General features: G+C 43.1%; 1 protein-coding gene across 1 annotated transcript; it reads left to right on the forward strand.

Annotated features, from left to right (window-relative positions):
- Positions 1–6,227: 6,227 nt before the first annotated feature.
- LOC129765896 (uncharacterized) lies at positions 6,228–8,264 on the forward strand. The gene has a single exon (XM_055766335.1). The coding sequence runs from the start codon at positions 6,228–6,230 to the stop codon at positions 8,262–8,264; it is 2,037 nt and encodes a 678-aa protein (XP_055622310.1).
- The last annotated feature ends 3,790 nt before the right edge of the window (positions 8,265–12,054 follow it).

The following is a 12,054-nucleotide window of genomic DNA, read 5'->3' on the forward strand; positions in this document are numbered from 1 at the left end:
TTTTGCAATTCCTCTGTCAATTTTGATCTGTCCATGCGACAAAAAATCCATGGAATCCCAGATCATCTACGCTCCGATTCTATTCCGCCGATATTTTCGGCAAAATATGGGAAAGTTAGATCTGATAAAATGTTCTTTACTGACGGTTCATTCATAAACGGGTCCACTGGCTTCGGCATCTTCAATGAAAATTCCAGTGCCTCTTTCAAACTCAAAGATCCTTGTTCCGTGTATGTCGCTGAACTGGGTGCGATATACTACGCACTAGGGATCATTGAAACACTGCCCATCGACCATTATTTTATTTTTTCAGACAGTCTCAGCTCAATAGAGGCAATTCGTTCAATGAAAGTTGATAAACGCTCATCTTATTTCCTAACAAGAATAAGACATCTATTGAGTGTTTTGGTCGAAAAATTATTCAAGATTACCTTAGCATGGGTTCCCTCTCATTGGTCGATTCCGGGTAATGAGAAAGCGGACTCGCTAGCTAAGGTGGGCGCTTCAGAAGGCACACTTTTTGAAAGGCAAATTGCCTATAATGAATTTTTTCACATTCCTCGTCAGGACACACTCGTTAGTTGGCAGCGCATGTGGAGTGAAGATGAGTTCGGTCGCTGGTTACACACGATTATTCCTAAGGTTTCGACGAAAGCTTGGTTTAAGGGATTGAATGTAGGTCGTGATTTCATTCGCGTGATATCTCGGCTTATGTCCAATCACTACAACCTAAACGCGCATCTTTATCGCATTGGGCTCGCAGCAAACAATCTTTGTGATTGTGGCGATGGCTACCACGACATCGAGCATGTTGTCTGGTCGTGTATCCGGTTCCATGCTGCTCGCTCTCAGCTCTCTAGAGCACTGAGAGCAAAAGGCAGACAATCGGATATCCCCGTCCGGGATATCTTAGGTAGCCGTGATCCTGATCTTCTGCTTCATCTATACCTGTTCCTCAGAAACGCCGATGTCAACGTTTAATGATGTTTCCTTCGTTGTGTCCCTGTTTCATATCCCTCCTATCCGATCTATAAACTTTTACTTAGTCGCGGCAATACATACACACACTCTTTACAGATACACGGGCCAAAGGTTGTGCAGTCCACTGATCATTCAACAAGAGCCATAGGTTGTACCGCTCATGACAACTCTACACGAGCTGATGTTTGCGCCGGCTAGTGACCATTCTATCCTGGATTCCTCGAGTCGAGAAGACGCACCACGCTAGATATGGGGTACAGACTAGGGGGCGTTGCTGATTAATGGTCAGCTGCATCCCAAAAGGAAGTATCCCGTGTCGGGCACAGGTACAGAGCATTGGAGACAGCAACATCACAATTACGAAAACACTTGTAATACTAACCTCGAGCCAACCGCGAGTAATCGGTTACATATTACTAACATAGTTATAAGGCAAACATTGTCGAAATATTGAACTCCCGGCCCCGTCAGGTTGACGCCATATGAGCCTTAATAAAAATATATATTTTGGATAAAAAAAGACGGGTGGGTATTGTCGGGGACATAACCGGAGTGACGTAGGACTATACAAAGGGGACAGCTTTTGTTAAATATATATTTTAAATATATTGTTTTATTTTCTTCTCCTACGTGAATACCTACCTATCTACCTGAAAAATGGATTAGTTTTTTGTTTACTCTTTATGAATATGTTGATGGTTCTGAAAAGAATCTTTGGTGTTGTGTTTTTGTTATCACTCGATATTCCCATCTTATTCGGTTAAACCTTCCTGTTTACTTATTATTTTTAATTGCTGTGCAACGTAAGAACTTCACGACACTCATAAGACGCGACGCGAGACAAGACATAACACTTATTGTTCTTACTTAATTAAACGAATTAAAATTTACCTTATGTCGACCGGTTTCGGGCGCGAAGCTGCCCATCTGCGGGACAATGTCCGACTGGTTACATCTTCGTACGTGTTGCGTAGTCGTCCGAAGATTTAAGAGATAAGTCACTGAATTCTCAGCTCCGTCAAGTTGTACAAGCACGATGTGATGGGTGGATCGTCTTCATTCATCAGCGGCTTCTGGGAGTTGCTGATGAACATTGATTCCCATGCGTTAAGTTGTGACGAATTTTGGACATATTTAATCAGTTTTGCTTTCGTCCAATCGATTTTATGGTCGAGGCTGGTGGTGTGTGCCGCTACTGCTGATTCGTTCGATTTGTTGTTCTCCACCGCTGTTTTATGCTCCCTTATGCGTACCTTTATTTTCCTGCGAGTTTGCCCGATGTATACAGCGGGGCAATCTAGGCACGGTATTTCGTAGATCCCGGATTTCTCATCGGGAGGAATCTTGTCCTTGAGGTTACACAATAAATCACGGAGTGTATTCCCACTTTTGTACACTATGTGTAGTCCTTGCCGTTTGAGCGTGTTTTTGATGGGGTTCGTGATTTTGGGGTAAAAAGGTAGAGTTATTCTTTTTATGTCGTCTATCTCCGGTTGTAGTGTTGTGATGTCTCGTGTGTATTTCTTGCGTTTGTGTTTTCGGAAAATCTTCTCGACAAATTCCTTTCCATAACCATTTACTGTAGCCGCTTTGTAAATCTGTTCTTTCTCCTTGGCAAAGTCTTCTTTTTCCATGGGGACATTGTAAAGGCGGTGTGCCATGGAGATGGCATTTTTGAATTTATTTTCTTATATGGACCAGCATCGATCATGTCTAGGACACGTGAATCGTAATCCTGCTTATCCATGATCACAACAGCATTCCCCTTATCGGCACGAGAGTAGATCACATCACGACTTTTCAACATTCTGATCGTGCACCAGGTATTAAAAGTAGGACGCTCGATGTTGGTGTTCTGTTTATCGGCTGCTCGTGAGATACATTGCTGAACATTATGACGGGTTGCGGATTTGTACCCTTGTTGGTCAAACTGGATAGCACTTTCGATATTGTTTACTATATCAACAAGAGGAGCACACTGGGGGGAAACCGCATAATTCAACCCTCTGTTAAGCAGATCAAGCTCTGCTTGTGTGAACTGCGTGGATGAGAGATTCAGCTATTTAGCTATTGCGTTTGCCACTCGCCACAGCTTTTACAGTTGGAAAATTTCTTCCTATCCAGCTTGTGACATGTTGTTCAGTAAATTACATTTAAGGCGACGTGCCGGAGAAACACTTTGCCACTCACTGAAACTAATTGTTGCCTTGATGATCGCCGAACCGAAGCTGCTCTGTTCTTGATGCGGGTTTTCTGATTGTCGTGAGCAGCTTTGCAAGCCAACTCGAGCTCTCCGACGGCCGAGACTCTATAATCGCTGTTAGGAATACTGGTGCTCCGGCATCAATCCGGTCGGCCTAGTTACCCTTGCGGAGCAATCAGTGAATGCGACCAAGAGGGAACTGGAGACCTGCACGGTTCGAGTGAGACTTTGCCTTTCCCTTAACTTGTCCTCCTTTGTTACGTCCACGATGCCGATGCCGTACAACCACACGGGTTTACGGTTTGAAAGAAAATAAGATATTTTTCTGGGGTCCGCGTGTTTTTTCTACTCTAGCGGTACACACTCACAGGATAGAGACAAATCGGCAGACTCAGCCAGAGGGGCGAGTCCAACGAGACGAACGAATGAGCGTTAAAAGGGAGCGATGGCAAAAAAATACATTCATTACGATTTGTTCGCTCGTTGTATTCACATGCAGGCTAAAAAGGGTCCTTTTCAGGATCACAAAATTATCTTCAATCTAAAGAGTTTATTGTTTTGTTATCACTCGATATCCCCATCTTGTTCGGCTAAACCTTTCTGTTTAGCGATTGCATTTGCCACTCGCCACAGCTTTCACAGTTGGAAAATTTCTTCCCATCCAGCTTTGTGACATGTTGTACAGTAAATTACATTCAATGCGACGTGCCGAAGCGCCACTCAGTGTCGCATTGGAGGCAATTTTAACCTGTAATTGAACATTTGCGATGACAGTGGAACAGTGTCGACTTTCAATGTGGGGTCATAATTTGGATCTCTATGTGTTGGCGACTAACAAAACACCCTTGCTACAACCCTGGAAGAAAAGTGTTGTTTACGTATGCAATTTGCAATCAATGACCCCGCAATGAACCTCATCAGCTGATTTCCAACAAAAGAGGATGCATAAACAAACCGGGATCAACTAACGGTATTAGTTGTAGTTATGGACATCAACCAGTGGGAGCGAGAACGCAAGTATTGTTGCGTAAAGCGCCGTCGATACTTTTCTCTCCTGTGCGAGCCGACCAGAGAACGTGATAAGGTGAAATCAAAGCTGGAGATCGGAACTCACCACTCTGTCGGAGCCGAACATCGCCCAGCGGAACAATAGCAGCAGAACAGCAGAAATTGTAATTCTACGGAGCGCAGACAGATCAAGATCGACCGCCACAGAATACGTTTAGTGATAATATTATATGTCGAACTATGTCGGTGATCATTTTATGTTTGAATTGTAAATTGTAATATTGTGAATATATGTTATATGGTTAGATTAAACGTGTAATTAAATACCAGCTAGTGTATTATTTACGGGAAGAATATTCGTGCTGGTTGTTCGCTAAGTGTTGTTGCCGTTGGTGCTGCGTAAACGCAGTTTGATTTAATTGTTGTTCCTGCCGACGGCAATTGGAATTCGTGTAGGCGAAATGGATTTCCCGTGCAGTGTTGGGTGCCTGTAATTTAATTGAGTTGTCGAAGGTGGTCAGGTACCCAACATATGGTCCTTCGAACCGGATCCAAGGGATAAAAGGATTGGACAATTGTGGAACTGTGTATTGTGCCCGCGGTATTCTCTTATCGGGCGCCATTGGAACGGATAAGAAAAGGCGAAGGATAAATGGGTCGCCATAGAAACGCGAACTTGAAGACGTTGAATAGTGGATCGCCATAGTGGACCGTGGAAATAAAGACGGTTTTATCCCGCGGAACAATCCCTTTGTGAACGATAAATGAAAAATTGTTTAACGCTACCATAATTGTGGGCTTGCGTAATTATTCGGACTGAATTTGTGAGATTTTACTGTGGACCTTCGAATCGAGCAGACGTGTTCGTTTGGACTAATTGTTAATTGTGGTGAACGTTTATTACTACCTTGTGCTGTGGACGAGTCACTTTATGTTGGAAGGAGCCTGCTGCATACTATTTTAACTCAAGAATAGGAGATTGGAGGCAACCGGTCATTTTCATTCGGACATCAGACCTAAGCGGACGTTTTACGTGGGCATATGCGGAGCTGGCTGCTACACTTATCAGTGCGGAGCATTTTTTCTGAGGTAAATGCTATATTACTAGTGTATGTTCAGCTGAAGCTTGGTGAAATAGCATACTAACACCCTATTTCGACGGTATTCTGTTGCATTCTATTGGAGCGACCTGGAATCGCACTCTGCTGGAACGTGTGTGGCCAACAACCTGGATTTTGGTTTTGCTTACTGCTGTTGGACGGTTGGTGAGCCATCTCGGTGCAATTATCAGCGGCCGTATTTCCACAAAGGAAACATCCCAAGGGAGGTTTCAATGGCGGACACATCTCTGGTTGGCGCAGTTTCAAGCTAGACCGGTCGTGGGCGGCAAGAAGAGGAAGCGGAGTAATTTATTTGGTTCGTAAATTATAAAATCCTCTTCATTGACCTGACATACAATTTTGGGAAAACGTGATTGTGTTTAATTGGAAATCTGAGCAAATAATATGGAAGTGCTTATATCTCGACTGGAAATTTGTATGAAATGTCTACATTAATTGGTGAAGCGATTATCTACGTGGATTAAAAGTTGAAGTCGGAATTTGATGTTGCCGTTGATTGTTCAACGGAAAATTTGGCAATACGAATCTGTTCGATAGTTTGAGATCCATTCAACTTGAGCGGAAATATTTGTTGCGGATAATTATAGCTGTCCAGGTGAGACACTTAGTATATGGTCCGCCGGGCCTGGACTCGCTTTGGTACTACAAATTGGTGTTTTTAATCCTCTTTCTTCGGCGCTGAACATTTTTGAGCAAAATTCCCTTTCCATCACGCAATTGGATGCTCCATTGGTATGATACCACATTGTTGAGGAAGTTTGGTTAGCTGGTAGCTTATCCAGGACGAGTTCTTAATCAATTTGGGGCATCATTAACCGTTTCGTCAGGTAAAGCTTACAGTATATGCCTGGCGAAGCTAGGCCTTTTCGCTGAATACTACACCGTTGTTTTTCATTGCTGTATTTCGAGACACCATGCCTGCTCCAGCCGGATCTGTCATCACAAGGCCACCATCACTGAGGTTGTTGTTCGCCAAACTGAAGGACATCCAGTCGTCTGCTGGTGACATTCGACGTTTCATCGAGAACTTTCGTGGTGACACCAGTACATCCAAGGTGGAGATTCGATTGGAGAAGCTGGATGAACTGTGGGAAAAATTCGGAAATACAGTGGTGGAGATCAGGGCCCAGGATGACTACGAAGAGTCAGCAGATCTTGAAAGGGAAAGGGAGGAATTCAGCGATAGGTATTATGAGGCAAAATCATTTCTCGTGGATAGGCTAAAGGAAAGGGAAACCAGAACTTCGCTTGAACAGTCTGTCAGGAACTTCGAGGTGTCGATGTCGAGCACATTTGAACATGTGCGGCTTCCCCAAATTAAACTCCAAACCTTCAGTGGGGACATCGACGAGTGGTTAAGCTTCAGGGACTTGTTCAAGTCGCTCATCCACAACAAAACAGACCTGCCGGATGTTGAGAAGCTCCACTACTTAAAGGGTTGCCTGCAAGGAGAGCCGAAGAGTTTGATTGATCCACTGCAGATAACGGCAGGGAATTATCAAATCGCGCGGGATTGCTTGCTGAAGAGATATAATAACAGCAAGCAGCTTAAGAAGAGGCAAATTCAAGCGTTGATGAAGCTGCCAACGCTGACGAGGGAATCATCTGGTGAATTACACACACTAGTTGAGGGATTGGAGAGAATGATCAAGATATTGGACCAGATCGTACAGCCTGACGACTATAAGGATCTCCTTTTGATCAACATTGTCACAACGCGCCTCGACCCAGTGACTCGCAGAGGTTGGGAGGAGTTTACGGCTACCAAGGAGCAGGAAACCTATAGAGATTTGATCGATTTTCTCCAGCAGCGAGTTCAGGTGCTAGATTCTTTACCTGCAAGGGCGGTTGAGGGAAGAAATCTGCAGCGTTCACCACTACAGGGAAGACCGAAACCAGCTGTTCTGAAAACGAGTTTTAACGTGGTTCAAGGGTCCGAGTTCCACTGTTTCGTTTGTACAGGAAAACATTGGTCGAATCAGTGTGAGGTGTTCCGGAAAATGGCGATTGTAGAAAAGGAGAAAATATTACGAAAACATAACCTTTGTCGCAATTGTTTTCGAAAGGGTCATCGTGCGATGAATTGCTCATCTAAAATATCGTGCAGAAGATGCAAGGGTCGACATCACACGCTGATGTGTTTCAGGACGGAGGAAAATATTCGGCAGATGGTTACGGCCGGCCCAAGTGGCTCAAATACGGTACAGTCTGAGGATAATCAGAATGCATCAACATCAGCTTCATCGCCAGCGGTAAATTTGTCAGCAAATATGGTTTTGCCAACTGGGACAGCTTCCAATTCACCGTCACAAACTTTGCTGGCAACTGTTGTGGTAGTTTTAGAGGACGATGGTGGAAATAGGATTACTGCCCGTGCTCTCCTAGACTCTGGTTCGGAGAGTAATTTTATTTCGGTACGATTGAGTCAACGTTTGAACGTGAATCGGGAAATGGTTGATATTCCTGTCATGGGAATTGACAAAACCTCTTCTAGAGTGAAGCAAAGGATACATGCGACAGTTAGATCTCGAAATTCAAATTTTGCTGAAGAAATGGGCTTCTTAGTACTTCCCAAAATGGACGTGAAACTTCCGACGGAACCAGTTAATATTACAACGTGGACAACTCCAGAAGGAATACGACTGGCGGATCCGTTATTCAGCGTACCAATGCCCGTGGATATCGTGTTTGGTATAGAAGCATTCTTCAACTGTTTCGAGTCTGGCAGGAAGATTGGATTAGGGGAGAAACTACCCACATTGCATGAAACGGTTTTCGGTTGGGTAGTGTGTGGAGGTTTCGAATTTCAAGATCGGGTTACGACCACAATCTGCAACATGGCTACAAGGAACAACTGGAGGTCAAATATAAATCAGAAGTTTAATGGAAATCGATTGATAGGAATGTCACGTAGCAGCGATTGGTTCAGTCGAACAGTCGAAGGGATTTAAGCATAATTTGGTGCGTTACGAAGGTAGATGAGATGAGAATGAAAATGAGGAATGAATAACGGTCAACAGAAAATACTTATGAAATGATTAGCTTGATTCACGACGGTGGGTGAGAGCAAGGGCAATATCCAAACTTTGCACAAGTCGTATTCTATGGGCAATATTTACTGGAGCCAAATTTGTGAGAGTATTATCGTGATTTTATCACGATTAATACAGATGAAATTTATGGAAATTTAAAATTATGGATAATTTGAAAAATACGCAACGTAATCGGCTCAATGGAAACCCACTCCAATTCCTTTCCTTCCACCCATCCCAGAAGAAGAGGAATTTTATTCTATTTTCAGAAATTGGAGCAATTTCTGGGTGGGTGAGGATGTTGGCGACTAACAAAACACCCTTGCTACAACCCTGGAAGAAAAGTGTTGTTTACGTATGCAATTTGCAATCAATGACCCCGCAATGAACCTCATCAGCTGATTTCCAACAAAAGAGGATGCATAAACAAACCGGGATCAACTAACGGTATTAGTTGTAGTTATGGACATCAACCAGTGGGAGCGAGAACGCAAGTATTGTTGCGTAAAGCGCCGTCGATACTTTTCTCTCCTGTGCGAGCCGACCAGAGAACGTGATAAGGTGAAATCAAAGCTGGAGATCGGAACTCACCACTCTGTCGGAGCCGAACATCGCCCAGCGGAACAATAGCAGCAGAACAGCAGAAATTGTAATTCTACGGAGCGCAGACAGATCAAGATCGACCGCCACAGAATACGTTTAGTGATAATATTATATGTCGAACTATGTCGGTGATCATTTTATGTTTGAATTGTAAATTGTAATATTGTGAATATATGTTATATGGTTAGATTAAACGTGTAATTAAATACCAGCTAGTGTATTATTTACGGGAAGAATATTCGTGCTGGTTGTTCGCTGAGTGTTGTTGCCGTTGGTGCTGCGTAAACGCAGTTTGATTTAATTGTTGTTCCTGCCGACGGCAATTGGAATTCGTGTAGGCGAAATGGATTTCCCGTGCAGTGTTGGGTGCCTGTAATTTAATTGAGTTGTCGAAGGTGGTCAGGTACCCAACACTATGTTTACAAAAATGTCCATCTAAATAAGTCGCATTACATGTCCGTCCAATTAGCTAAATGTAAATTACTGTACTTTCAATCTGGAAACAATTTAAGAATTGGTGAAAATTTAATAATCAGGAAAGTCTCAAACTATCAATAAGCTCAGAACAACTGCCAAATTCACATACTCATCAGATCCTGGCAAACAAATTATGAAAAAATCAATTTGTGTTTTATTATTATTTTGGATAATGTTTTAGAAAGCATTGAACTGTATTTCCTAAACTCTTTTTTGGAAGGTTTAATGGCCCTGAAAAGCGCCTTGTTTTATGGAATGGTTTCAATTTAGAAAACTCAGTACTCGTGGTTTTGAAAAAAAACCATTTCGAACGCCCTCGATGCCGCCTTGTTCTGGATTTGCCGCCAAAGCAGTTTGTATAAAGAACAAACTTTTTTCTTCTGCTACCTGATGCCGTTTTGCGATTGCGTTTGCCACTCGCCACTCGCTGCAACTGCCTGTTGTCTTAATGTCCACCGAACCGAATGTGTTCTGTTCTGAATGCGGGTTTTCTTATCGTCGCGAGCAGCTTTGCCAGCTAACTCGATCACTTCGGTGGCCGAAACTATATAACGCCGGCTAGGTGGACTGGTGCACTGGTACTAACGCGCTCGGCCTAGTTACCCTTGCGGGGAACTCCAGATCAACACGGTTCGAGCGGGATTTTGCCTTTCCCTTCACTTTTCCTCCTTTACCATGTCCAGACATGGCTGCTTGGGTTGGTTTGTTGATGTGTTGTGATGCGAACCGATGTGGTGTACGGTTTGAATGAGAATGATCGTTACGGCAGCGGAGCGGGGATTTTTAAGCTGACTGGCTGGCTCGAGAATTACGCATGTGTGAGACTGCGACCAATGTTTCGTTCATTTTTTTTTTCTTTTTCCTTTCCAATCGTGCTTCATTCTATTTCGCTGCTGCTCTGGTTGCCCGTTTTGGTCGGTACGATTTGAGGAGTACAAAATGGACCAATCAAAAATGGGCACATAGTACATTTTGACAATGCTTGATATTTCACAATTATTCAATAATTTATCTCAAGAAAAATGAAATGTTATTCGTTATGATAGATGCGTAGATATATTTCCTCTCAATTGATGCAAAAACCTTTGCGATCTATTGAGAAATGCTCGAGTTATAAGCGTTCCAAATCTTGCATTTTTTCCTACTTGTTCAGTGCCTAGATTTCCATTTCACCCCCTATATCTTCCGGTTAGACGTAGTCCTACGTCAAAAAAAATATCTCAGAATTTTCTAAATTAATACTCAACTGTAGTTATATCGAATATTTAGATCTTCGAAAGTGTACAATGACATTTAAAATTCTAAAAAACGCCCCAAAATACTTGGAAAAATTTTTCATTACGTCATCTCTTCCACGAACTCATAATTTGCTATTTTCAAGGTGCGAAACAAATATTTCAATATTTCAATTTCGAATATCGAGCAATAACGATATGGAATAGCCTACCCCGTGCGATTACAGCAACAACTTTACTAGCTACATTCAGAAGAGATTGTAAAAAGCATTTATGTAATTGAATTCATAAAAAAAGGAAAGTAATACATACTTTGAGAGCCATTAGAAGGCTATTTGTATTATTATTTTTTATCTTCGATTTGGAGAGTATATATTTCGCTACACGCGGAATGGAGAATCCGTGATCCGTTTCATCAAAGAATCGTGATAAACGGTGCCAGTCTCAAAGACAAGTCACAAAAACCCGGAGTCTCAAAAAAACCTCTAAACGAGTTGTCCTGGTAGTGCTCGGGGTGTAAAACAGCGGTATCAAGATGGTTCTCCTGCGAAATAGTGGGGTTGGTCGGAGGCCTTGCGAGCCATTCATGAACCCTGTCATCAACTTGCAAGTCCCGAAGATTACAAAGACGAAGTCTACGCGCAGTAAGAACGCGAATATCAACGGTGCCCAAAATATGACATGAAGCTCATCATTGGCGATTTCGGGACTCAGATTGGCAAGGAGCTCAAACCGATAATTGGTATATACAGCGCACAAATGAAAACGGCCTAATGCCCGTGGATTTTGGCATCTCCAAGAATATGGCCATGCGCAGTACCTTCTTCCAGCCCAAATACCTCTACCGAAATACTTGGAGTCAACAACTGAAACAAAATCCCAGAACGACCATGTTCTGACAGATGGTCGGACATAACTGAAGTCCGAACCTATTAAGGCGCTGGCATCGATTCGTACCACTTCTTAGTGATTGTTTTGATGCGCCCAAAACTCTCCGTTATGGACAACATTCGGTACCAATACCCGCAACGGTACAATCTTACGCGACTGAAACAAGCAGATGTCGCCGAAAACTACGCGCATACGTTCAATGTTGTGCTGCCAAGAGAGGACGAAATCAACAAAACCTGTTCAGGTCTGTTGGACAATGCATACCAACATGCAGATCATGTTGAAAGAGCCATCAACAGCGTAGCGAAGAATATCCTAGGGCACGTAGAACGAAGACGACGGGACGAGTGGTTCGGTGATGAGTGTCAGCAAGTGTTACACGAGAAGAACGCTGTATCAAGCTACCCGTCAAAACGTAAACAGAAGCGGTGACAGCAAACCCAGCTGTTCCGGGGAAAGAAGCTGCATCGCTCTCATGAGACTCGAAAGTTTTGTGGGAAATT

The sequence above is a fragment of the Toxorhynchites rutilus genome, chromosome 2 (assembly GCF_029784135.1).
Source record: "Toxorhynchites rutilus septentrionalis strain SRP chromosome 2, ASM2978413v1, whole genome shotgun sequence".
NCBI classification, from domain to species: Eukaryota; Metazoa; Arthropoda; class Insecta; order Diptera; family Culicidae; genus Toxorhynchites; species Toxorhynchites rutilus.